This window comes from Phacochoerus africanus, chromosome 1 (assembly GCF_016906955.1).
Source record: "Phacochoerus africanus isolate WHEZ1 chromosome 1, ROS_Pafr_v1, whole genome shotgun sequence".
In the NCBI taxonomy this organism is placed as follows: Eukaryota; Metazoa; Chordata; class Mammalia; order Artiodactyla; family Suidae; genus Phacochoerus; species Phacochoerus africanus.
Window position 1 is genome coordinate 217,031,789 of NC_062544.1, and position 25,617 is coordinate 217,057,405.

The 25,617-nt window shown below is 49.9% G+C and overlaps 1 protein-coding gene across 2 annotated transcripts in view; it reads left to right on the forward strand.

The window, feature by feature from the left end:
- MYLK (myosin light chain kinase) overlaps positions 1 to 25,617 on the forward strand; it is a 190,026-nt gene that overhangs the window by 58,768 nt on the left and 105,641 nt on the right. For both annotated transcript variants that reach the window (XM_047790591.1, XM_047790599.1), the window contains exons 3-10: positions 4,923 to 4,971; positions 6,200 to 6,365; positions 8,414 to 8,579; positions 10,330 to 10,348; positions 11,592 to 12,127; positions 12,679 to 12,885; positions 17,775 to 17,909; positions 21,307 to 21,459. In XM_047790591.1, coding sequence (XP_047646547.1) covers positions 4,923 to 4,971; positions 6,200 to 6,365; positions 8,414 to 8,579; positions 10,330 to 10,348; positions 11,592 to 12,127; positions 12,679 to 12,885; positions 17,775 to 17,909; positions 21,307 to 21,459 — 1,431 coding nt within the window. The remainder of the gene's footprint in view (positions 1 to 4,922; positions 4,972 to 6,199; positions 6,366 to 8,413; positions 8,580 to 10,329; positions 10,349 to 11,591; positions 12,128 to 12,678; positions 12,886 to 17,774; positions 17,910 to 21,306; positions 21,460 to 25,617) is intronic.

The following is a 25,617-nucleotide window of genomic DNA, read 5'->3' on the forward strand; positions in this document are numbered from 1 at the left end:
GAGATGGAGGCAATGGACAGGGCTTGTAGCCAGTGCCTGATTGCTGGGTCCTTGACAGTGTCAAGGACCTGTGGGAAGGTGGCACAGGCTGCTCCTAGTTGCATGGCCCTGGGAAGTGGCGGTGACCCTCAGGCAGGTGTAGGCAGCATCTGAAGCATTTGGCAGTGGCAGTGGCAGGGTGTGTGTTTCCCAGAGGAGTAAGAGCAACAGCAGGTGGTCCTCAGTTGCAGTGCCCTCCTCTGTGCTGACCTCTGAGGGGACTAAGGCATTGGTAGGGCCTGTTCCCGGACCCCTAGTGGTGGCAGGCCACACCTACCTCTGGGGTCTGAGATGACTGAGATTGCCCCTGTCACTTGTAGACCACACAGGAGGCGCCCCCATTGTGCTTAGCCCCTTAGGAGGTGCCGCCATATGTAGCCCATGCAAGAGGCCCCTCACTGCCCACAGCACCGCCTCTTGAGAATCCGCACATGCGCAGAGAAAGATATTCCTATGGCAGTCCGCCCCTCCTCCTCTTGCCCTCCCCAACAGTGGTGCCTTGCTTCTTCTGTGGGCCCAGACCTCCTCCCATGTTTCCCTTGGCTCCACTCCCAAGCCCTTGGCACACTGCTCCCTGGCCCCTCAGGCTGTCTCCACACAGCCAGCTCTAGTCCTCTCTCTGGAACTGACCTCGAGAGCCTGAGTCTCAGCACCCAGCCCCCACCTAAGCATCTCAGGTGGTGATGTCCTGGGAGGTGGTACTGATGGTCTGTCCAGCCCTCTCTGTGCTTTTCCCTCCTCAGTCCAGCTGATGCACTTTTCTGTGAGGCTTTGAGGTCCCTCTGTCTTGGCTGATCTCCCCATCAGGAGGCTTCCCAGGGTGTGGGTTCCTTTCCTCTTTCACAGCTCCCTCTCAGGAGTGCTAGTCCCCTCCTAGCATTGACTCTCTCTCTCTCTCTCTCTCTCTCTCTCTCTCTCTCTCTCTCTCTCTCTCTCTTCCTTTTCTTCTACCCAGTTACGTGAAGAGTTTCTTGCCCTTTGGGGAGGTGTAAGATCTTCTGTCAGCGTTCAGTAGAGGTTCTGTGTGAATAATTCTGCATGCAGATGGTTTTTTTTGATGCATTTGTGGGAGAAGGTGAGCACCGCGTCTTACTCCTCTGCCATCTTGATCCCCAACCTCCATTTATTTTCTTTTTGAAATCATATATATGGATGGTTAGTGGCAGATATTTGATTCAGCAAGGCACAGGGGACATTGCTAAATGCGTGTTATAAAAAGTGGGCATTTGTCCTCTTTGAGTGGAGAACTATTATTTTAAGCAACCCTTAAAATCTACTTTAAAGTTGCCTGCCAGTAGGGTGACTGTTCCTTGGTTTGCCTGAAACAGCCCTGATTTACTCCTGTTGTCTTGGCAGAATTATTAATTATGTCCCTTTCAGTGTCCAGAGTCCCTGTTTGGATGATAAATTATATATCACACACTGTTAGGGGCATTTCTTCTTCTTTGCACTGTGATCCCATTATTCCCCTTTTCAGCAGCACTCTCTGTGTCTACCCAGTCTTTGACCAAATGTGCTTAACATCTCCACCATTGAACTTTTCACTCCGAAAACCTGCCAACCTTCTCATTTACTCATCCTTGAAAAATCTGAGATTACTGTTTAAATACCTTCAGTGCTTTGGCCTTTTTCCCCTCCTCACTGACTCCATCCTGTCTTCACCGATTCTCTTAACTTTTCTATTTCTGGCCCTTCTACCTTAATCCCCTTTCCACTTATTTTTCAACATAGTTTTGCTGTTCTGCCAGATTTTCATACTTTCGCAAAATTAATTTTGCCTTATCTGACAATTTGCAACTTCAAATTTTTGCCTATAAATAGATCCTCATGGCTATGTTAGCTCCAGTTCTCTTTTTGCTTTGATGTATGTCTCTGATGTTGACTCGTATTAAAATAAGCCTTCCTCAATTCCATTTTTAGCTGACTGCTTTATATGTTACCTTTGGATCCTAACATAAACTGTTCTTACTCAGATATAGAAGTATCTCCAAAGAGCATTCTTTTGCTATTTGAGGGAATGCCATATTTTTGCTTTATTTTATTTTTTTAAGGAGTAAAGGAATTTTAGCCTTTGGATTATCATGTTGAGCTCCCAAGCATTTTAAAAATGCCTAGTCTAATTTTTTCATTGTGGTAAAATATACATCACATGAAATCTATCATTGTAACCATTTTAAAGTATACAATTCAGTGGCATTAAGCTTATTCACAGTGGTGTGCCAGCATCACCATTATCTGGCTCCAGACCTTTTCATCACCCCAAACAGAAAGTCCACAGCCATCGAGCAGTCACTCCCTTTCGCCCCTCCCCCAGCCCCTGGCAACAACCCATCCACTTTCTGTCCCTATGGATTTGCCTCTTCTGAACATTTCATATAAATGGAATCATATATTTTGTGTGTGTTTGGCTTTTTCGCTGAGCAAAATTTTACACATTCATCCACGTTATAGCATGTGTTATTACTTTATTTCTTTGTATGGTTCAATAAGATTTCCTTGCGTAGACCTCATTTTGTTGTCTATCCATTCGTCGATGAGTCTAATTTTTCTCAAATCTTTACCCTAACCTAAAATGACAAAAGGAGAGACCTTAGCAGGATAAGGGCACTGAATGGTCCGTAGACATTTTAGATGATAATCTTAGTGATTGGTGTGTGGCTAACGTCGTGGAATAGAGCGTGTGTGAGAGGCAATAACTTTGGGTATATTTTCCTTATTCTGGTTGTTTTACTATGTTTGTGTGTTTTATTTTTACCTAATTATAATCACACTGAATAGAAAATTTTGCATGCTGCTTTTTTTTTTCCCCCACAAAAGTCATTCATTTAACAGATCATTGAAAACCTGCAATGTACTGAGTACTGCTCTGGCTACTTCTGATGAATACAAAGTTTATGGTGGAGATATGATTTGAGAGTCATCAGCTTACTGGTATTCTGTAAAGCAATGGGACTCATGGGACTCTCCTAGGGGAGAGTCCACAGCACTGAGGAGAGGACCTAGGACTCAGCACTAGAGCCCTCTTGGAGATGCAGGAGTTCCAGGAGAGAAGGAGGCTGAGGAAGAATAGGCAGCCTGGTCAAAGCAGGAACACCCAGAGGAGAAAGTGCTCTGAAGGGAGTGGCCCCTTGTGTCAGGTGCTACTGAGTGAGACAGGGAAGAGGATTAACCACTGGGTGTGGCGAGATGGTTGGAATGGAGCTCAGTAGGGTGGAGAGGATCACAACCCACGGGCAGTGTGCTGAGGAGCAAATGGTATCATATTTTAATACATATCTACATGTTTTATACCATCTTAAACCTACTTTGGTGGCAGAATAAGATGTCTGATTGTACGTTTTACTCAGCCACTTATTGTCTTCCTGCTGTGTGACATTTACATTGTTACTGTTACCAACAAGACCAAAGCGAGTCGCTTTATAGACTTTCTTTCCTACGTTTAGCATCATTTCCTTTGACGTGAGAGACAGAAAGGAAGATGCTGATCTATGAGCAGAGCATCTTGAAGGTTGATGTTTCCCATTTGCTCAGATACTGTCTAAAAGAACTGCCTGCTTTGCCTTTCCTCCAGTGGTGTCTGAGGGGCCCCAGCTCCTTGGCTGCAGTTGTCATTCAGGCCATCCCAGAACAGGTCTCTCCTTTTTTCAGCTTGGAAGTTCTTTTAACCTTGAACAGAGACTTGAATGACAAGAATGAAACCCACATTATGGCATGAAAACTATATATAGCTCACAAAATAGTCATGTTAAGCAGAAATGCATGGACAGCAGTTGCCAACCCGTATGGAACCAGACTTAAGTGGGGTGCTAGCATTTGTTATTAATCATTTTTCACTAAGGTCTGGTGAAACCTTAAACCAGATATGACTGAGGGAAGTACACCCTCCATTCCTGTGTTCCTATGCATTCATATAGATGTGATCAGAGCTGGAATTTAAGGATGTTTCCCCCTTTCCAAGAAACCCTGCAAATCCCTTGTTGCAGCTGCCTGCTGATATCAGGCAATTGCTTTCCATGCATGCCTGGGGTGGGGTTTTATAAGCATTCCCAGCTTTTCATAGAAAGAGAACAACTTCTGGGCTGATTGTCATCTCAAAAATGTCGTCCCATCTCCCTCTCCATTCCTCAAAGACACCCCACTGCTCTATAGTCACTTCTTGGTCACATTATGAGTTGTTCTAGAAGCAGCAGCAGATGTCTTGCAGAGTCTGCTCTTGAACTGCTTCCTGCCCAGCACAGCAGCTCAGCAGCTCAGCACCCAGGACCAGCGTGCTGCTGGTGCAGGCTCTGGGAGGTGCTGGCTCCACTGGAGCCCATCTCCAGTGATCTTCTCCATTCTAGCAGGGCAGATACTGCTATTGGCTGGGTTTTAAACAGGAAGGTGGAGTGGTGGGGTTGGGTGAAACGGGCATAGATGGGGTCAGAGAGATGCCTGTGAATCTCCCCCCTCCCTTCAGTTGGCTCCTTTTCTGGAGAGGTCCTGATCGCCACAGATCATCCCCAGAGTAGAAGGTGCAGTGGCACATAGCAGCTCAGTGGAATGATGGAATGTTCTAGAACAGGCAGACCGGGATGCTTTCCTACACCCCTCCTGGCTCTGTGACCCAAATAGATGACTTAATGATTCTGAATCTCATTTTTCTCACCAGTATTAAAAAAAAAAAAAAAGATGGATGACATAATGCCTCTTTAAATTACTGCAGAAAATCCATGTGATAATGTACGTAAAGTGCCCACCACAGAGCGTGACACAGGACGGGCTCGTCAAGGTGGACTGGTACCACCATTATCTCACCACCCAGACCCTTTCTGACTTTTGTCGCTCCAAGTTGATGGCTCAGACCAGACTTTTCAAGCCTCTTTCTCTTTGTTTCCTACTTGCAGGGGGCTTTGTGAAGAAGCATGGCCAGCCTGTTGTTTCCAAAGCCTTGGGGTAAGTTCTGGGGTGTTTAACCCAAGGTAGGGGCTGGACTGGCTTTTTCTGCTGCCATGACAGGACAGCCTAGGGAGTAAGTCTTCTCAAGCATCCTGGGTTATGAAAACTAAAGTGGGAGCCTATCGAGGTGTGACATGTCAGTCACACGGCATCTCCTAACCTGGCAGCTTCTGTAGGTAGCCCCTCTGACAGCTGTTGGCCAGCTGCTAAGCAGAAGTGTTCCCTGTGGCCATAGTCTGCAGGGTTCTTTAACAATCAAAGCAATGGTCAGGAGACTTAATTAAACTGACTTAGAAGAGGCAACCCATATGTGATATTTCTTATGGAAGCTAAACAGGTATTTGGTAGAGCTAAGGTAACAGGGACTGCTGTAACAGGCAAGCCCCCAAATCACAATGGCTTAACACAGGGAAAGTTTCTTTTCTTTTCTTTCTTTTCTTTTTTTTTGTCTTTTTGCCTTTTCTAGGGCCGCTCCTGCGGCATATGGAGGTTCCCAGGCTAGGGGTCTAATTGGAACTGTAGCTGCAGGCCTACACCAGAGCCACAGCAACGTGGGATCTGAGCTGTGTCTGTGACCTATACCACACCTCACAGTAACACTGGATCCTTAACCCACTGAGCAAGGCCAGGGATCAAACCCGCAACCTCATGGTTCCTGGTCGGATTTGTTAACCAATGAGCCATGATGAGAACTCCAAAAAGTTTATTTCCTACTCAAGCAAAGTCAGTTCACATATTCTTGGACAGGTGGAGAACCTTCCATTATCTTCTAGGGACCCGGGCTCCATCTGTTTTGTGGCTCCATCACGTTCTAGGCCTTGGAGCCTCTGCAGATTCTGCATCTGGCCAGAAGAGTGGGAAAGAAAGAGTATGGAGAATTGCACAGGAGGTTTTGAAGCCAAGAAGTGGCAAATAATATTTCTGCTTTCTGCTCACAATCTATTTGCCAAAATCCAGACTTTAGCCAGAGCTCAGTAGAAATCAGGGAGCCCTGACTTCAAGGGAGTCTAGTAAATGAGGGCTAGCTGCATGCCCAGGAGGTAGAGGAAACAGATTTTGGTACCACAGATTTTTTTTCCCCAGAGGGTACATCAGAAAAATGTGCAAGGCGCAGAATTGGGAAGGCTGCCCTTCACTAGTTTCTAAACACAACTTCAGTGACTTGGGTGGGGACAGAGAGAAAAGGATCTGCATTGCTGTGAATTCTCTGCTGATCTCTTTCCAGGGACAGATTTGCAGCCCCTGCAGTGGAGACCCGTCCTAGCATCTGGGGAGAGTGCCCACCAAAGTTTGCCACCAAGCTGGGCCGAGCGGTGGTCAAAGAAGGACAGATGGGGCGATTCTCCTGCAAGATCACTGGCCGGCCCCAACCGCAGGTCACCTGGCTCAAGGTGAGGATCCGCCTGCCCTGACTCTGGGTTAGACCCCTGGGCTAGTGGAAGGGGGCTAGACCCCCTTCTGTGTCCACCCTAGATGTTCCTCGAGGCTCTCAGGTGGCTGATGGCCATGCCTTTTCTTGCCTGTTTGCACACTCTCCCACTATTACTCAGTCCATGATGTCCTGGAGTCCACACACACACAAAACGTCTGGGTCAAGACAGACCTGACCATGTCAAGAGTGGAACTTGGGAGTTCCCAACGTGCCTCAGGGGTAACGAATCCGACTAGTATCCGTGAGAACTCAGGTTCAATCCCTGGTCTCATTCAGTGGGTTAAGGATCCGGTATTGCTGTGAACTGTGGTGTAGGTCACAGACACAGCTCACATTCCATGTTGCTGTGGCTGTGGTGTAGGCCAACAGCTGTAGCTCTGATTCAATCCATACCCTGGGAACCTCCACATGCCATGAGTGCAGCCCTAAAAAAAAAAAAAAAAAAAGAGTGGAATTTGGAGTTCCCATCGTGGCGCAGTGGTTAACGAATCTGACTAGGAACCATGAGGTTGCGGGTTCAATCCCTGCCCTTGCTCAGTGGGTTAAGGATCCGGCGTTGCCGTGAGCTGTGGTGTAGGTTGCAGATGCGGCTCGGATCCTGCGTTGCTGTGGCTCTGGCGTAGGCTGACAGCTATAGCTCCGATTCAACCCCTAGCCTGGGAACCTCCATATGCCACGAGAGCAGCCCACGAAATAGCAAAAAGACAAAAAAGAAGAGTGGAATTTGAAGTCTGGGACTGATTTCAAGCCACAGCTCCCTGTCAGAAAGCCTTTAATGCTGGGCAAGTCATTTGATTTTGTAGAACCCTTGAGGCACAGGTAGATCCCACCTACCTCAAAATGCTGCTGGGATGCTCCATGTGGGAGTGGTTTAAAAATCACTCAGGGCTGGGCCATGTGAAGGCAGAGGTTGGAGATGAGGTGGGGGAGAGGGGGCAGCAGAGGGAGGTGGATGGAAACTGGGCTGGAGGATCCCGAGGGAACACTTGGGGTCAAGGCCAGGGAGAGCAGGTTTTTAATAGATGGAACTCCTGAATAAAAATGATTGAAGTAAGTCAGAAAGAGAAAGACAAATACCATATGATATCACTTATATCTGGAGTCTAATATACAGCACAAATGAACCTGTCTAGAGAAAATAAACAAACTCCTGGACATGGAGAACAGACTTGTGGTTGCCCAGAGGGAGGAGGAGAGAGTGGGACGGACTGGGAGTTTGGGGTTAGTAGATGCAAACTATTGCTTTTGGTTAAGCAATGAGATCCTGCTGTGTAGCACCTGGAATTATGCCTAGTCACTTGTGATGGAACCTGATGGAGGATAATGTGAGAAAAAGAACGTGTATGACTGGGTCACTTTGCTGCACAGCAGAAATTGACAGAACATTGTAAATCAACTATAATAATAATTTAAAAAAAAAAAAAGCGATAAGGTGGGTTAAGAACATGATGTAGTCTCCATGAGGATTCGAGTTTGATCCCTGGTCTCACTCAGTGGGTTAAGGATCCAGCTTTGCTGCAAGCTGCAATGTAAGTCATTGATGTGGCTCAGATCCAGTGCTGCCATGGCTGTGGTACAGGCTGGCAGTGGCAGCTCTGTGTCAACCCCTATATGCTGTGGGTTTGGCCATAAAAGGAAAAAAACCTGAGAGATGGGATGCCTTTTCTCTATTTCCTGATTCTCTGGTCCTGACCTGGAATAGGAAAAAAAGGAAGAGGAGGACAAAGGAGAACTAAAGCGAAGAGGGTAGGATTTCCCACCTCGGGCTCCTTTGAAACAGGTTCCATACACCTGCTCTAAGCTGGGCCAAGCACCCCAGCACGTACATACACCTTGAGTCAGGGCCCTTGGGTTGTCCTAAGGCTGCTGGCCAGGCGTGCTGACAGAGCCCAGAGCAGAGGGCCCGGTTGCCCGAGCCTGGGGTCTGGCCCACCCAGACTGGCAGGAGGTAGGGCAGAACCAAAAGGTGAGGGGCCCCTCTGACCAAACTGCCTGTGCCATCCCCAGGGAGATGTTCCCCTGCAGCCCAGTGCCCGTGTGACCATGTCTGAGAAGAATGGGGTGCAAGTGCTGGAAATCCACGAGGTCAACCGAGACGACGTGGGGGTGTACACGTGCATGGTGGTGAACGGGTCGGGGAAGGCCTCCATGTCAGCTGAGCTCTCCATCCAAGGTAGCAGGTTGGGGGCGGGGAGCGGGCAGGACGGTCCCTTCCCGGGGGGCCCCCCCGCCCTCCTGGGAGGAGCTGTTTGCTCATCACACGTTTCTGTGTTACATGCATCACACTTAGGTACTCATGCATCTGTTCCCAGGATCAAGATCTTGAACCAGAAGAAAGGAAGTGGGCAGGCAGCCCAGACACGGCCTCGGGGATATGGGGGAAGATGCTTCACGTGTGTCCCCATGCCTGCATCTTCCCCCTTTCCTTCTCGCTCAGACTTCTTTTTTATTCACACCTCTAATTGCCTTTTGGGATAATGGACATTGCTCTTGTCTTGCCATCACCCCAGATTTAACCCACCTAAAGTTTATCTTATCAGCCACCCTGTCCTTCAAATCAGCTCTTGCCCTCTTACCCAGGCTGGGCATCGATCTCAGCATCGCCTTTGACCCCTGTCTCTCTGTTGCTGTAGTTATAGCCCTGGTCCGCTCTCCTCTTGACATCGCTTTGAATACGTCTCCTCACCTGCCCCTGGGCTCTGCCAGGTGCAGCCTCGGGAAGCCAGACTGTGTGGCAAGGAAGAAGATTGGCGTCACTTTGTGGGGGCGGGATGGGATTTGGGGGTCAGGGAGAGAAACAACCCTCACTCTCTCTTCCTCCTTTCTTATGCTCGCTTCTTCTATTTTTTCTCTTCCTCATCTCCTTCCTTTCTCAGAAAATAGCCCTCCTTGCTCTCTTTACATTTTTGGCTCGAGTGTTTTCACACCCCATGGGAGCAAATGTATTCTGCATTGCAACATTTATATGGATAAATATAAATATGGATATCCAGGATGGATAAAACAAGTTTCACGAAACAGTCCCATGCTGGTGTTTTCTCTCCCATTCTGCATCACTAAAGAAAAAAGAAAAAAAAAAAAAAAAACCCAGTCCTGACCAAAAGAGCTGGGCTCCACAACTCACTATGGTCAGGACCTGCTGATGGGCATTGAGAGAAGTGTTTTCACCTCTCCCCCTTTACCTGCCTCAGCCCTGAATTAGAGAATTGGTCCCTTCTGAAGCACCTAATGACAGAATGGTGCGCTGCCTGGAATTTCTTGGAAAACACTCCCAGAAAAAGCCCCTCAAAAAACCAAAACAAAAAGGGATAGATAAGATTGGCAAAAATGTGGATATTTCCCTAATCTGGGCGTTGGCTGTCAGTATTTGCTATAGCCTTAGCTCTACTATTGTATATTTTGAAATTTTCCTCAACAGAAACTTCGAAAAAATAATGCAGCAGGAAAAAAAATATATTGTGTGTTTTCACTTTGATGACCTGAATAAAACTATACCATCTCTGTACATTTTCCAAGCAGGTATTTGTCAGAAATGATCACTTGCAAGTTAAACGCTTGAGGTTTGAAGTTTGAGATAGGTGTTTATTTTGGCTTGTCCCTCAAGTGGTTTTTGTTTCCTCTTGTGGGCTAGCGGACAAGAAGCTCCTATGCCCAGGGCAGAGCAGCAGAGGCAGCTGTCAAGGGCCCAGGGTAGCAGTGGAAGCTCAACTCCAGAGCTCAGAGGAGTTAATCAGATTAACCCAAGAAGTTCAGGACCAGAGAAGTGGAAAGGAGAGAGAGAAGGGCGAATCACTGGTGATGGGGCCAGTGAAAGCTTGAGAAGCCAAACTTTGTCATAAATGAGAAATGATTCTCATCACTTTCTGCTCTTGGTGTATAAAACATTCCACTAATGGTCTTTCTACCTCTCCTTTTTTTTTCAGGTTTGGACAATACCAATAGGTACGTGTGGGCTTTGTGATGATCACGTTTCCATTTCAAAATACCCTGCAAGGAAAGAGGGATTGTAATCAAGAAACATCCTGAATTTCTGAGCCGTATCGAGAGAGCAAACTGACTGTTTAGGGGGCCTTGTTTTATTTGGGGTGTTTTGTTTTGTTCTATTATAATATGTTTTATTTGGGGTGTTTTGTTTTGTTCTATTGTAATATGCCACCCAGTTTCTGGGTCAGGCTTGCCATCAGTATTGAGATTCTCAAAGACCCAATTCTGTCTTCTTTCTTAACGTCTGCTCAGTGTCTTTCCTAGTTAGCTGGCATGAGAAAGGGCACTCTGCTCTGAAAAGGATGCTCTTCACGTTCAGGGCCAGAATCCACCTGCTCAGCCAGCGCCTCTTTGTCACGAGCTTCCTTTCCAGCCTTCATGTTAGAAGTGAGCTTCCTTTCCAGCCTTCATGTTAGAAGTGAGCTGACAGCTGGTGTAGGGAAGGGCCTTAAAACAGAGCCACACAAAATATAGTCGCAAACTCTGCTGCGTCCAGGAGAAGCACTAATTTAGAGGAGAGGTCAGAGAGAACGCACTCCTTTCTGAAAGTTTGATTTTTGAGCTCAGGCCTGTGAGGAGTCACATTAGCTAAATGAAGAAAAGCTCAGGGAGAAAGTGTGCCAAACAGAGGGGTTTCGTGTGTGAAAGTGGGAGGTGAGATGTGGGCGTGGAGCCCAGCACGGCAGGGCTGCTGCCTTGCAGGCATCACAGGCATCACAGGCAGGGTCTCGGGACGGCCACGCGGCTCCCCCCGCAGGCTGTCTTGAGCAGCTCAGTTTTATTCTCAACAGAGTGGGGAAGTTGCTGGAAACGCTGACGTTTGAAATGGCATCGTTCAGGTTATATTTTCAAAAGACAGACCGTGCATACGGTGTCGAACATGCACTAAAGAGGGCCGGCGTGGACAGAGGACCATGCGTGTTCAAACCAGTGTGGCACTCCTTGAGAAGAGATCAAAAAGGCAGCTTTAATAAGCACAGATAGGACTCTGGATTGGGGCTGAGGAACAGGGAAGACGGAGAATGGCTGCTTATTTTCTGGCTGGAATCTGAGCAAACTTTTGCTCTCACTCCGTCTTATTTTTATGGCTTTTGTGACCCCCGGAGTCTGTGCTTGTGATGCATAACCAGATGATCATTCTAGTCCTTCTTCTTCCCCATTCCCCACCCACCACCTCTACCCTCGCCCCACCCCCAAACAGGTTGCTTGTGAGAGGAACAAAGGCGGCCAGTTCAGACATCAGGACAGAAGCAACCAATGGACTCTCGCAGGGGCCAAAGCTGGATGGCCTGGAGGGTGCAGCAGAGAGTAAGAACTGCTCCAGCACTCAGAGGGGTGGCTCCCCGATCTGGGCTTCAGGCAGCCAGCCTCAGCCTCCGAGGGAATCCAAGCTGGAGCCGTCGGGGGGCTCAGACAGAAAAGCCCTGAGGAGCCCCATCCTGCAGAAGACTTCCAGTGCCATCACCCTGCAGCCTGCAAAAGTCCAGTTGGAACCAAGGGCTCCAGTCTCAGGCACCCTCTTGCCTTCCAGAGAAGAGAGGGAGCGGCCAGCTGCTCCACCTGCCACCACCCTGCCCTCCAGACAGTCTGGCGCAGGAGGCCAAGAAGCTGTGAGCAAGGCTGCTACCAAGCAGGTTGCCATGGAGAACCGAAGGGCTGCCACAGTCCCCAGATTCGAGAGCAAGCCCCAAAGCCAGGAGGTCAGTGAAGATCAGCCAGTCAAGTTCAAGTGTGAAGGTGAGTTGAGCTACCCAAGGTCACTGGCACCTCACTGTAGCCCCAGGGGCCACTCCCTTCCTTCAGCACAGCCTCTGATACCCACCATCCCCATGGACTAGAGCCCCCACCCTACCCTGGGAAGCAGCTTACAGGGGTCTCTTCAGAAAGGACTCAGTCTAGTAATGTCCCTTGTGCTGGCAAAACTCCCAGAAGCAGCCCATGCCTCGTGGTTGGATAGAGCTTCAACCCTGGGCCCTAATTCTTACCACCATAGAGGGAAACCCACCCCCGTGATCTCCACCAAAAATAAGCCGAGGGGTCCCCTTCTCTCCCCTCCCTTCTGACTTGGCCTGATCTGGAGACCTGGCTTGTCACCCTCATATCCCTCCTCCCTCAGGGGCCTTGCCTCTGTCTTGGGATGTGGAGCGGAGGGTGGAGGGGTGAGAAAGCGGGATCGAAGCTGTGCAGCAGACTGAGCTCTTCTGTTGGCCTCAGCCCTCCGCCCCCACCCGCACCCCCCCAGCAGAGCGTGCATTTGGGGGCCTCATGTCCTTCACCTGGCCCTGTAGTTTCAGGGGTCCCAAAGCCCGAAGTGACCTGGTTCCTAGACGGTGCCCCTGTGAGAAGGCGAGAAGGCACCTTTGAGGTTTATGAAGCCGGAGGATCCCACTACCTCTGCCTGCCAAGAGCCCGGGCCAGGGACAGCGGGAACTACAGCTGCACAGCCACCAACATCCGAGGCCAGGTGTCCTGTACCTGGACCCTCCTGGTGAAAAGTGAGTATACGCCTCCAGGCCACCCCAGGCTCTCCGTGGGAGGACCTCCGTGGGGTGCTTCATACACTGCACAAGTGTCATCTGCAGCAGCCCCCCACCCTCCCACCCCCACCCAGGGTGCACCATGTGACAGAAGCATCATCCCCACTTGCAGGCCAAGACCAAAGTCATCATTCTAGGACAGTGATGTCTGATCAGGGGTTCACATCAGACTCACTTCAAAATAAATACACCCAGGCTGCACGCCCCGCCCAGCTGCGGGCTACCATTTTTAGGTTCTTAAAAGGCCCGGGAAGTGCCATGACTCACTTTGGTAACCTCAGAGAACCAAACAGACACGTGCAGAGTAACGTGAGATGCTGTGGGGTGCCACATCGGTCGTGCTTATTGTAGCGTCTGTTTATGAAAGTAACGCATGTTCGTTGTGAGGAATTTAAGCAATATATCATTTTATGACTCAGACATAAAGTGGTTATTTTAACATTTTTAAAGCTATCAGCCCTGTGCCATTTGTATACTGCTTACTATTCTAATTTGTTCATGTTACATAAAGCCTCTCTCTGTATGATTTTTTCTTTTTTATTAGTAGTATTTATCGCTGATTTACAATGCCGTGCCGATTTTTGGCACTATTTCTTTCTCTATTTCTAAATGTCATTTGAGAATGTGCTCTGTAGTGACCATATAGTACTGCACAGAATGAAGTTTCTGTCTGGCAGTTGCTGTTGTTTCCTTTTAGATTGTTTCATTTGTTTCCATATTTTCATCACTGTAACAAACCTCTGTCAAGAAGCCTTAGACCCATCTGTCTCTCTATAAGATTCCCCCAACTCCCACTTTAGGGACCCTGGACCCATGTTATACTGCTGAGGAGTGTATTAAACCACAGGGATGGAGGGAGCAAATTGCAGTCAGTTGGAAACTCTATGAGATGAATAACTTTCACCTATTTTTTTCAACAAGTAAATTGCAAGCAAAAAAGGAAAGGAGGACAACCTGTAGGAAACTTAGATGAAAAGACACGTAAGAGATACTGATTATTACAATATGTGGACTTGCATGAATCCTGATTGAGACACCTTTAAAAAAAAAAAAAGTGGTTTTTTGTTTGTTTGTTTATTTTTCTTTAGGGCTGCACCTGTGGCATATGGAAGTTCGTGGGCCAAGGATGGAATCAGAGCTGCAGCTGCCAGCCTACACCACAGTCATGGCACCACTGGATCCGAGATGCATCTGCGACCTCCTCTGCAGCTTTTGGCAATACCAGATCCTTAACCCACTGAGCAAGTCCAGGGATCAGACCCACATCCTCACAGACACTATGTTGGGTTCTTAACCCACTGACCCACAACAGGAACTCCTAAAATTTTTTTTTAATAAGAACATTAGGAAAATTTGAGCACATGGTTTTTTTTCAATAAGAACATTGGGAATATTGACAAGATATTCAATAGAAAGGAGTTAGTGCTATTTTAAGATGTGAGGGTGCATCTTGTGGTTATTTTTTCCAAAGTCCATATATTTTCGAGTTATGGACTGGTGAAATGACATGTTTTCTGCTAGTTGCTTCAGGAATAATCCATGCGTGGTGGGACTCGGGGGGGGGGTGCAAATAAAGAGATCGGCCATCATTAAAGTTGAGAAACAAGCATATGTCAATTCCCTATACTGCTTTCTCTACTTTTGTGTGTGTTCGAAATTTGCCACCACAGCTATTTCAAAAAAAAAAAAAAAAAAAGGACTAGTTCATTCACTCCGGAGGATACCATCGGGCAGCCAGTGGAGGGAATGTTCCTGACCTGTAGACGCCACTGGGGAAACCTGTCCAAGCTGTGTAAGCACAGGCGATGACCCAAGCGCAGAGAAAGCCATGTGTACCATTTGCTATTTGTGATGAAGGGGAGAAAAGTATGTACACAAAGCAAACTGATGCTTGCGCATGAATATTCCTTTCTGGAAGGGCCCACAAGTAACCTCTAGAAAGAGAGCCTGGGGGTCCATAGTCAAGGGTGAAAGGTAGTCTTGATTTTCACTGTATACCAGCCACTTACTCCTGAATTGGGAATTGTATTCGTGAATTCCTTTACAAGGAATATGCTGCACTCCTTTGGAGGTGGGAGTGCCTGTAGGCGGAGGTCCCAGGTCTAGGAACCCGGGCCTCATCATCCAGGGCCGCATGTCAGAGCAGAGAACTCACGGGGCAGCGTGTCCACTGAAGGTCACCAACCAGCAGGCTGCGGCTGGAGTGTTCACCTTTACTACGAGAGGGAGGCTGTGTGCCAATACTGTTCCTACTGCAAGTTGGGAGTGAAAGACAATGTTAGTTATAAAGCCACCACGGAGCTGGGGTGAGGGAGTGGGAACCGGGCGTGTCCCAAAGCATGCTGTTCTGACCAAGTTCAGCTGTGTGTTTGCTGCAAGCCTTTGGTTAGTTTCTAGCATTCTGAGGAAGTTGGTGTGGAGTATTTTTGTCAGGGTCCTCATTGCTCGTCTGGAGGAGTGGCTTCTCAGAAGTCCTTCTTGACTGTTCTGAAGGACTGTCCTTAGCTGTTCGAAGTCTCCAGAAGGCTATACCAAGACTCAGGTCATCTGACACTTCCTCTCTTTTTTTCCTATCACTGCAAAAAAGCTTCCAGTTTCCCTTACCAAGACTTTGCTTTCCATTCTTCCCATCTCCACAAGAGTAGGTCTAGTCATGATTGGCTCTCCCACCATTTCTTCTATCTCTCCCTTGCCCTTATCTTTTTTCTTCTTCTTCTTCTTCTTCTTCTTTTTTTTTTTTTTTTTTTTTGTCTTTTTAGGACCACACCTGTGGCATATGGAGGTTCCCAGGCTAGGGGTCGAATTGGAGCTACAGTTGCCAGACTAAGCCACAGCCACCACAACTCGGGATCTGAGCCGCATCTGTGACCTACACCACAGCTCATGGCAACGCCAGATCCTTAACCCACTGAGGGAGGCCAGGGATCAAACCCACAACCTCATGGATACAAAGTAGTGGGGTTTGTTACCGCTGAGCCACCACGGGCACTCTTCCCCCTCCTTATCTAGAGTCTCTTTCCCCTCCCTACAGGTATGCTCTGGTCTCCCTTCATCTGAAAAAAGAAAAAAATATTTCCTTCTGCTTCATGGCCCCTTAAGCTCCCATGTTATCTCTCCGCTCTCCCTTACCCCCAAACCTGCTGCTGTTCTAGTCTCCACGCAGCTTCTAGCTGATAAAAACAGCTAACGCCCCATTGAAAGCCTGTTCAGTGGGCCAGACTTTGTGCTTAATGTTTTACTTGCATGGCTCCATGTAGTTATCCCAACAATCTTATGAGATAATTAGAGTTAACACCCATTTTACAGACGAAAATACTAAGCTGTAATGAGGTGAAGTGACTCGTTCAAGGTCCCATGCCTTGTAAAAAATAGCCTATAACCCATGTTGGTCTGACACCCATGTTTGTCATAACAGTATGACAAAGCCCATATTGTTTTCAGATCCCAGAGGCATCTCTCTGATGAGGGAATTTGATGTTGGCTGGGGGGCAGGGGGGTGGAGGTCGAGCCTCCCCCGACCTGTCCAGGTGGGCTGTCATCCCCTCCCTCAGTTCCAGTCCTGTTCAGAGGCACCGTCCTTCTGACTTGTAGTTGCCCTTCCGCTGCCTACACTCCCCTTAGGAGGGCTCTGGGCTGGAGGAGGAAGTGCGGATGTAGAGTCGAAGGGGTGGCTGGGAAGCCTGGCTTTACCATTGAACTTGACTGTGGGAAATCATTAACTTCATCTGTAAAATGAGCTCATGGCATTGTCACAGTCACATCTGGAAAAGTACCTGGTGAGCCCTCAAATGTTAGTCTTTGCTCTTAAACTTTTGCAATGTAATACAGTTTTCCCCTCCTCACCGTATTGAATAGCTTCTCTCAAAAAGCACCAGTGAGCTGTCTCACCACCAAATCCAGTTGTCTTTTCTCAGCGGTCAGCCACCTTGACTCTTCTGCAGCACGAACTGGTTTTTGTAAAAGAAATTGTCCATCCCTGTTGTTCTGGATTATGGCCCCCAAACTATAAAGTTCTCCCCGATTGACAGACATCGGGGGCTTCTGGCAAGTTCAGCCCCGTGGTTCCCAATGGCCGTGTGTGTCAGAATCATGAAGGGGATTTCGTGACGCGTCGCCCCAGGTCCCCTGTGCTTCTGAACCACTGGCCTAGGCTGGAAAACTGGTACCCATGATGAGTCCTTGCCATTTGATTCTGTCCTGGAATTGGGGGGAAAAAAATAGGTTTGTTTTTTTTTTTAATGATTTTTATTTTTTTCCATTACAGCTGGTTTACAGTGTTCTGTCAATTTTCTCCTATACAGCAAGGTGACCCAGTCACACACACATGTATACATTCTTTTTTCTCACATTATCATGCTCCATCATAAGTGACTCTATAAAAACAGTTATAACAATTTAAAATTGAAATGTCCTCACCAGCAGGCATGTGGTCTCTACAAGTAAAAAGATACTCACACGAGTGTGTGGGGTGCAATGGGACATGTTAAAGATGATCAAAGATACTGGAAAGTAAAATAGGGCTGAGGAAGGGCAAGGAGGAGCTCTGAGGACGCTCCACGAGAGTGAAAGTCAAGATGAGGGAGAGGGGCCTGCGCCCATGAGGAGGCCAGCGGGTCCTGAGTGCTCCCAGACCAGGGGTGTCTCGTGATGGTGGGAAGGGTCCCGCCAGTCACTCTTCCTCAGGCTCCCAGTCTCTCCCCTAGTGGCACTGCCTGCATCCCCGTGCGATGACAGCAAAGGCAAAGCCAGGCCACCAAGGAAGCCCTGGGTGCCGAGTGCTGTGAGACATCAGCCACAGAGTGGCCGGCTGTAATCTGAGATGGCTTCTCTGTTCATTGCCCTGGCAGGGCTGGCTGTGACGGAGGCGCCCCCATCCTTCTCCAGTGTCCTGAAGGACTGTGCTGTCGTCGAGGGCCAGGACTTCGTGCTGCAATGCTCCGTGCAGGGGACCCCGCTGCCCCAGATCACTTGGCTGCTCAATGGTGAGTGCCCCCCACCCCAGCTTATTCTCGCTTGGCTTCCCCACACATCACTCTGAGCCATTTATGCAGAAAAAGGAAGCACAGGATCTTTCTGTGCTTGGGACCTGGAGTCTGCCAGTGCCTGGCTGGGGACACTGGACAGGTTTTACTCCCATCTGAACCTGGAGCCCCTCATCTGCAAGATGAGAATAATGCCACCTACCTTGCAGGGTGGCGGTGGTTAAAGTTAGATTAGAGCTTTTATCTACAACTGTCAACAGTTAATTGCACAAGCAATTTAGTTCCTTTTCATAGGGCCAGGCTCATGGTAGGCCCTCAAGAAATATTTGTTAAGTCAATAAATTTAAAAAATACACCAGCAGATGAATGTACCACTCTAGCAATTGCTCATGGGATCTTGCTTTTTATTTAGTGGCAGGTGGTTTTGGGGTTCATGGACGATTAATTCTTTTTTCTTTTTTCTTTTTAGGGCCACACCTGCCACATTTGGAAGTTCCCAGGCTAGGGGTCAAATCAGATGGGAGCTGCAGCCGCTGGCCTACCCCACAGCCACGGCAACACAGGATCCACGCTACATCTGCAACCTACACCACAGCTCAAGGCAATGCTGGATCCTTAACCCACTGGGCAAGGCCAGAGATCAAACCCACATCGTCATGGATCCTAGTAGGGTTCGTTAACCACTGAGCCACGAAGGGAACTCTGTGATTAATTTTTTATAACATTATACTCCTATGAGACATGCCAACTTTTTTCTTTTTGCCAAATGAGGTCCTTTGAAAAAAATAATTATTATATATTATAACCCTTCTCTTAAAAAAATAAGCCTTTCAATTCCAAAAGCATGGGAGAACTCTTAATTTTACAACCGAGAACAGTTCATAACAGTGATGAAATTGGTCGGGGTCTGCTTTGGGGAGCCACAGGAAGGATGGAGAAATACCTGCCAGGAGTCAGGAGCCAAGGGCACTCGTCCTTCTCCATATTGAGAGGGTGGGTGGCCTTGGACGCCCCACTTTACCTCTCTGGGCCTCAGCTCCTTTATTGCTGAGGAGGTGGGCTATAGGAAGGTTCAGAGTCTTCATCAGCTCTCACAACTGACGGAATAGGCTCCTTAAGGGAGCCGTGGCCTGTCGCCTGTCACCAAATAGTTCCAGTCATGTCTACGTCATTGCCGTGTTGCCTGGGAACCTACCTCATTGGTGCAGTTTGCTTAGGCTTTGCTAGAAACAGTCTTTAGTCAGTGAGAGAAGCTGCCTTAGGGTCCTCCTAGGTCTAGTCTTCTTGGGCAGGAAGATGAGAATTGGGGCCTCCCCTCATCCCTACTACGGACAGAGCTCCTATCGGATCCCAAGACATGTCTGCATGGAAGCAGCCTCCTTGCAGCTGGAGCAGAGCATGGGTGTTAAGGACCAGGGGTGGATCTGAATAGGAGAGGTTACCTTCTGTCTGGCTCATGGGCCAGACCAGGAGTCAGCAAACAGTACCTATAAAGGGCCAGATAGTAAATATGTCTAGCTTTGCAAGCCAGTCTCTGTCACAACTACTCAACTCTGTTGTCATGGCACAGAGGGCAGCAAGTGACAATATAAATGAAGGGGTGTGGGCGTGTTGCAATAAAATCTTATTTATGGACACAAATAGGATTTCCATACAATTTTCACACACGTCATGAAATACTCTGACTTTTTCCCACCATTGAAAACATGTAAAAACTGTTCTTAGCTCTGGGGCAACACAAAAACAGCCTGCAGGTGGGATCTGGCCCATAAGCGGGAGTTTGCTGTACCCCTTCAGACTGAAAAGCAACCCCGACACACCCCCCACACCCCCCACTTCCTCCACAACCCCCTTCTTATTCTTGGTGAACTTGGCATTTCCACATTCTTCCCACTAGAGGGCAATAGTGCACAAGTGGGAGGGCCCTTGGCGGCCACCTCTGGTCTTAACCAGTCTTGGAGCTGGGAGTTCTGTGTTGCCCAGGTCTGACTGCCCTGAGCCAACAACTCCTTTCTGGGGCCACCATTCCACATTTTGCTTGTGGAGCCAAAATGAGCTATGCTCCAGTAAAAGGAGCGCTCTCAAGCAGCTTGTCTGCACAGGTTTTAGCAAAAGAGGCATTTTGATGGCAGTCATGGAATGTACTGGCGTTCTCAAGGAAGAGCCCTTTTAGGGCCCTCGTTCTCTCTCTCTCTCTCTCACTCACACACACACACACACACACACACACACACACACACACACACACACACACACACACAGCAGTGTTCATTCCTCTCAGTAGCATGATCCTGGTGCCTGGCTCTCTCTGCCCCCAGCCCCATTTTTATGAGGTGCAATCTGGCCAGTGGAATCTCTTCCCTCTGGCCCTGTGGCTTGCTTGGCAGTCTCTGCTCGACTGTCATGGAGATGCGAAGTGTTGCTATGTGCAGAAAACATTGCATTGCAGGGAGAGGACCTCTTCCTGTGCTTTCTGCCTCTCCCATTGCCCACCCCCAGTTTTATGAAGTGCAAACCAGGACCCTGGGGCTGACAAAGGAAGCAACTGACAGTTGCTTCCTATATGGTGAACGGACACATTCCTGCTCTAAGGCCAAAACCTTCAGTCGTGAGATTCTTTTTTTCCCCCTGGAAATGAAAGCTTGCATCCTGGAATGATAAAAATCCCAGGAACATATAGCATTAGCGAAACCACTGGATTTCCTAGCACACACTTCTGTCTCAAGGGAGGACTTTCTACGATCTTTCATAAAGGGTCCCTCCTTCGAGAGACTCTCAGCAGAAGGGACCAGAGTCGTTTTTAGTTCCCTGTATTTATCATTTCTGTAAATCCTAAAATGCGTTTCATTGCCGCATTAGGCTGAGGGTGCAGAATCGCTTCTGATAAATATCTGCAGTGGGAAATTGGGGTCATTGTTTCTGGAGTCCTCTCAAAGGAGCCAGCAGCCTCATATACAGTCTGGGTGAGGTCTGATCTGCCTGAGGCTGGGCTCTGGGCCAGATGACCCTGAAAGATTCTTTCCACGCTCAGAATTCTGTGAAGTCTAGCATGTGGATCTGGGGACTGTTTATTTAAACAGGATGCACAGAGCTAGCTAGGCCCCTTTCCCTCCCGCATTCTAGATGCCTCCAGAATCTTTCCCCTGAGTCCTACCAGCCCCAGTCTTGCTCCTCCACCCACGCAATCACTCCCTCTCCTTCACCTCCTAGCACCTGCCTCTTTCTCCCCTCCTCCGGCCTCTGTCCAGCTGGCTGGGCGTGATCCTGACACTTCATTAACCCTGAGTGGGTCCAGGGAGGGTCGGCGTCATGACAACAGCAGCCCCACTAAGGACAGGGCCCACACCCCACCACCAGGGGCTCCCTGGCCTGAGCCTTGCTGCGCTTCCCTCCACAGGGCAGCCCATCCAGTACGCCCGCTCCACCTGCGAGGCTGGTGTTGCCGAGCTCCACATCCAGGATGCCCTCCCAGAGGACAACGGCACCTATACCTGTCTGGCCGAGAACACCTTGGGGCGGGTATCCTGCAGCGCCCGTGTCACTGTCCATGGTAGGAACCCCTGGGCACCTCTGGAGAAGCATCTTTCCTGCCAACACATCTGCTTTGGAGGAGGGGAGCTGTACCTGAAGGCGGGCGGGGGGCGGTGATGGCCTCTAGGAGTTTGCTGTGATCAGGGCCTGCAAGGCCAGGCGATCACTCTGTCACTCACTGGGTCTGAGGGGAGATGCAGGGAAAAAGGCAAAGACACCTTTGGCTCGGGAAGCTCCTGCTCTGGTGGGCAACAAACCGCGCACACTGAACGATGGTTGTTTCCGTAGGATTTAGGCTCTTGCAAATGGCCCCTCGTGCACTGGGGGGACACTGGGTACCAAGGACCAGTACCGAGGCTTCCAGAGTGTCACAGTGTGTCCCCCTTTTCCTTCTACCCCTGCTCTGCCACCCCAGGCTTGTTCTTGTACCTCAGCAGCCTGGTGTCCAGTAACCTGATTATCATGGTCATACATTGATCAGTGCCAAGTGCTTAAGTCCCAGGAAGTCACGGGGCGGGGTAGGGGACACAGGCTCAAGGCAGCTGTTGGGGCTGTGGTGTCTGTGGTATCAGCGGCCGTGGTGACAGTGCTGGGGAAGGGCTTTTTCCACCCTCGGCTGTGCCCGGGCCCCCAGCTCCTGAGTCACTGGGCCCTGGGAGCTTGGAGCAGGTGCACTGTGCCTGCTTTGCCAGCAGACTAGCTGGAGACATGCCCTCCTGGTGCCGTCCCCATGGCTCTGCGCCTTGGGGAGAGTCTCCCTGTAGTGGAGCAGTGCTTTCCAGGAGGCCCCAGGAGGTGGTTTCACTGAAAGGGCCAAAGGAAAGACCATGTGCTGATTACCTCGTTAGGCATTGTCATCTCACCTGGCGTTTCTCGATTCTCAGTAGCCCCTCAGGAGGCAGGGGGCAGTGCTGTTCCCATCTCCTATGGGGAGGTCTCAAGAGGTCAGTGTCACTCATCTAAGCATCCCATGCTGACGAGCCATGCGGACCTTTTGAACCTTGGTCTCTAAGCCCCTGCTCACTCCCTGCCCTTTTCCAGGGTGTGAGTCCTCTGGCCCCAGGGACAGGGCCCCCACCCCCAGGGCTGGGCCATGTCGCCCCCTGGGGATAAAGGCGTGGCACAGATGCCCTGACATGGCTGTGGCCAGGTTCGTGTGGGGCTGTGCCAGGTGGAGCACACTCCCGGCCTAATTCCTCCAGGATGCCTCTGAAGTGCCCAGCATGGATTCACCACTCGGGATCATCCCTGCTTCCTCCCCGGAGGCCCTTCCCACTCCCACTTGAGTCACAGCCTGACTCTGGCGCCCGGAGCTTGTCAGCTGCAGTCGGCTTTACATCCCATGCCCCCTCTCCCCACAGATCTCACTCATGGCTCTTTGAGGGGCCTCGGGAAGTTGTAGTAATGAGACTCAAGGGAAAGGGGAGCAGATCCAGGCCAAGGGAGCCACTTCCACCTTCCCACTGGGGCTCTCCTTGGGGATCCAAGAGTGCCCACCCACCCCTGCAAAGTCTAGTAATGGCAGAGAGGGCCAGAGGGGCGTGTGATGGGTCTGCGGCCCATGGCCCTGCTCATCCAGAGCCTGTCCTGGGTTGCCCGCGTTGAGACTGGAGTAGCGAGACCCAGCTGAGCTGATGGTTCCACTGGAGGTGGGGGTCCCCAGATGAGGGATCAAGAAGACTCTGGGGCTGTCCTCCTTGCCCCCAGGTCTGTGGGATTCTCATCCAAGCGTGTTTTGAGGTAGAAACAGGTCTCCAGCAAGAACCCGGCCAGAGCCGTTTGGGTCTGCTCTGAGAACAGCCCAGTGTGGGATTTACTGGCCTGTGAAGGCCAGACAGAGGCTCAGATACCATAAATGGTGAAGGAGGCTGAGAACAGGCAGCGCTGGGGTTGTCTGCACAGGATCGGGGCAGGCCGAGCCTGGCACAGTGACACCGCTGGCTCCGCGCCCCAGGGAACCCAGAGGCTCCAGTCCACGTCCCGCACCCCCAGCTGTGGAGTTTTTCTCACTTTATTGGCAGCTTCTTTGGCTGCAGTCTCTGAGGCAGCTCAGGGGGAGGAGATGACTGTCGCATTTGTCCCCTGCTGTACCAACCACCACCCTGGCCCCTCCCTCAGCTGCTCAGGCCTGGCTTTTCTGTCCCCTCTGTGTGGCACCAGGCCACGGCTGGAGTGTGGACGTGGAGCAGACTGCCCAGTGTGAGTCCTGCCCACCGCTCGCCAGCCTTGTCACAGGGCTGCTCCTTTGTCTGTGGGCCTCCCCTTCCTCTTTTGAGAGATCGGGACACTGATAGTCACCCCCAGTGCTGTGAGGGTGAAATTAACAAGCATGCTGATGACCTCCGAACTGAGAAGTTCTCAGTAAGTGTGCGCTGTTAGAACTGTCCAACAGGGCCCTGACGAGATAAGGAGTTCCCACTTTGGCTCAGGGGGTTAAGAACCTGACTGGGATCCATGAGGGTGCAGGTTCTGTAGACTGGCCTTACTCAGTGAGTTAAGGATCTGGCGTTGCCGTGAGCTGTGGTGTAGATCACAGACACAGCTCGGATCCTGCCTTGTGGTGGCTGTGATGTAGGCTGGCAGCTGCAGCTCTGATTTGACTGCTAGCCTGGGAACCTCCATATGCCACGGGGTGTAGCCCTAAAAAATAAGAGAGAAAGAGATGAAACTATTCAAAATGCCAGATCTAAGGAGCACTCTTACCAAAGGATGGACTTTGCCACAGTGGGTGGTTGTTTCTCTGTCTGCCTGCTTGTTTGGCTTGGATAAGGGGAAGAGAGAGTCAGAAGAGGGAGGCGTAGAGCCACACGCTGAAGCCATGGTCTCCAGCACCCGGTTCTGGGGCTCTGGCCACAAGAGGGTGCCATTTGGCAATGCCTCTCCCTCCCCTGGTCTGGTTTCCAGGGCGGAGCCTGCTCAAGAGCTGCTCTACAAGAGGAGCGCTGGGCAGATGCTTTGTTGAAGACCAGGCATGGGTGCTCTTTCTCACCTCTTTAGGCTCTTGCTGGGGTTTTGTAATCATCCAGAAATTGCTGGCCCAGCACGCTGAGGTGATTTGTGCAGCCTCTTCTCCCTGTTTTCTCTGCCTTCTCTCCTCTATAACCCCTTCCTCCCCAAATCTAACTCCCTCCACTCGTGTCCCTTCCCCCGGGATGAATTCTCTTGCCAGCTGTACCTCCTCTATCAGTGTGATTCCTTATCAGCAAATTTTTACTGAGCAGCTCCTTGGTGCCAGGCATTGTCCCGGGGAAGCTGTGTGAGCAGGACAGATAAGTTCTGCCTTCAGGCCCTTTACATTCTGACGGCAATCATCCACACCTGGCTTAAACCGATACTGACACGTGCCATTAAGAAAGGAGAACAGTGAGCATTGCTGTCATGGCGCAGCGGAAACAATTTGACTAGGAACCATGAGGTTGCAGGTTCGATCCCTGGCCTCTCTCAGTGGGTTAAGGATCCCACGTTGCCATGAGCTGGTGTGTAGGTTGCAGATGCAGCTCAGATCTGGTGTTGCTGTGGCTGTGGCGTAGGCTGGCGGCTGTAGCTCCAACTGGACTGCTAGCCTGGGAACCTCCATATGCCGTGGGTGCAGTGGCCCTAAAGAGACCAAAAAAAGAAAAAAGAAAGAAAGAAAGAAAAGAAGAGAGAGGAGGTGGAAGGGATCCTTTCTTAGTCGGGTCATGGAAGACACCTCTTAGGGGAGGTGACTTTGGAGCAGAGACTTCATGCACTGGAGAAAGGGTGCTCCACACAGGTGGCACATCAAGTTCAAAGGCCCCTAGTGGGAACAAGATCGGCCAAATCGGGCATTCCCATTGTGGTGCAGTGGTTAATGAATCGGACTAGGAACCATGGGGTTGTGGGCTCTATCCCTGGTCTTGCTCAGTGGGTTAAGGATCCTGCGTTGCTGTGAGCTGTGGTGTAGGTCGCAGACGTGGCTTGGATCCCACATCGTGTGGCTCCGGCATAGGCCGGCGGCTACAGCTCTGATTCGACCCGCAGCCTGGGAACCTCCATATGTTGCGGGAGCGGCCCTAGAAAAGGCAAAAAGACAAAAAAAAAAAAAAAATCTGCCAAATCAAGGGAAGGTGAGGCTGGAGCAAAGGGAGTGGGCGCCAAGTGGTAGAGACTGGGTTCAGAGAGAGGGCAGGAGTACATCATGCAGGCCTCAGGGGAG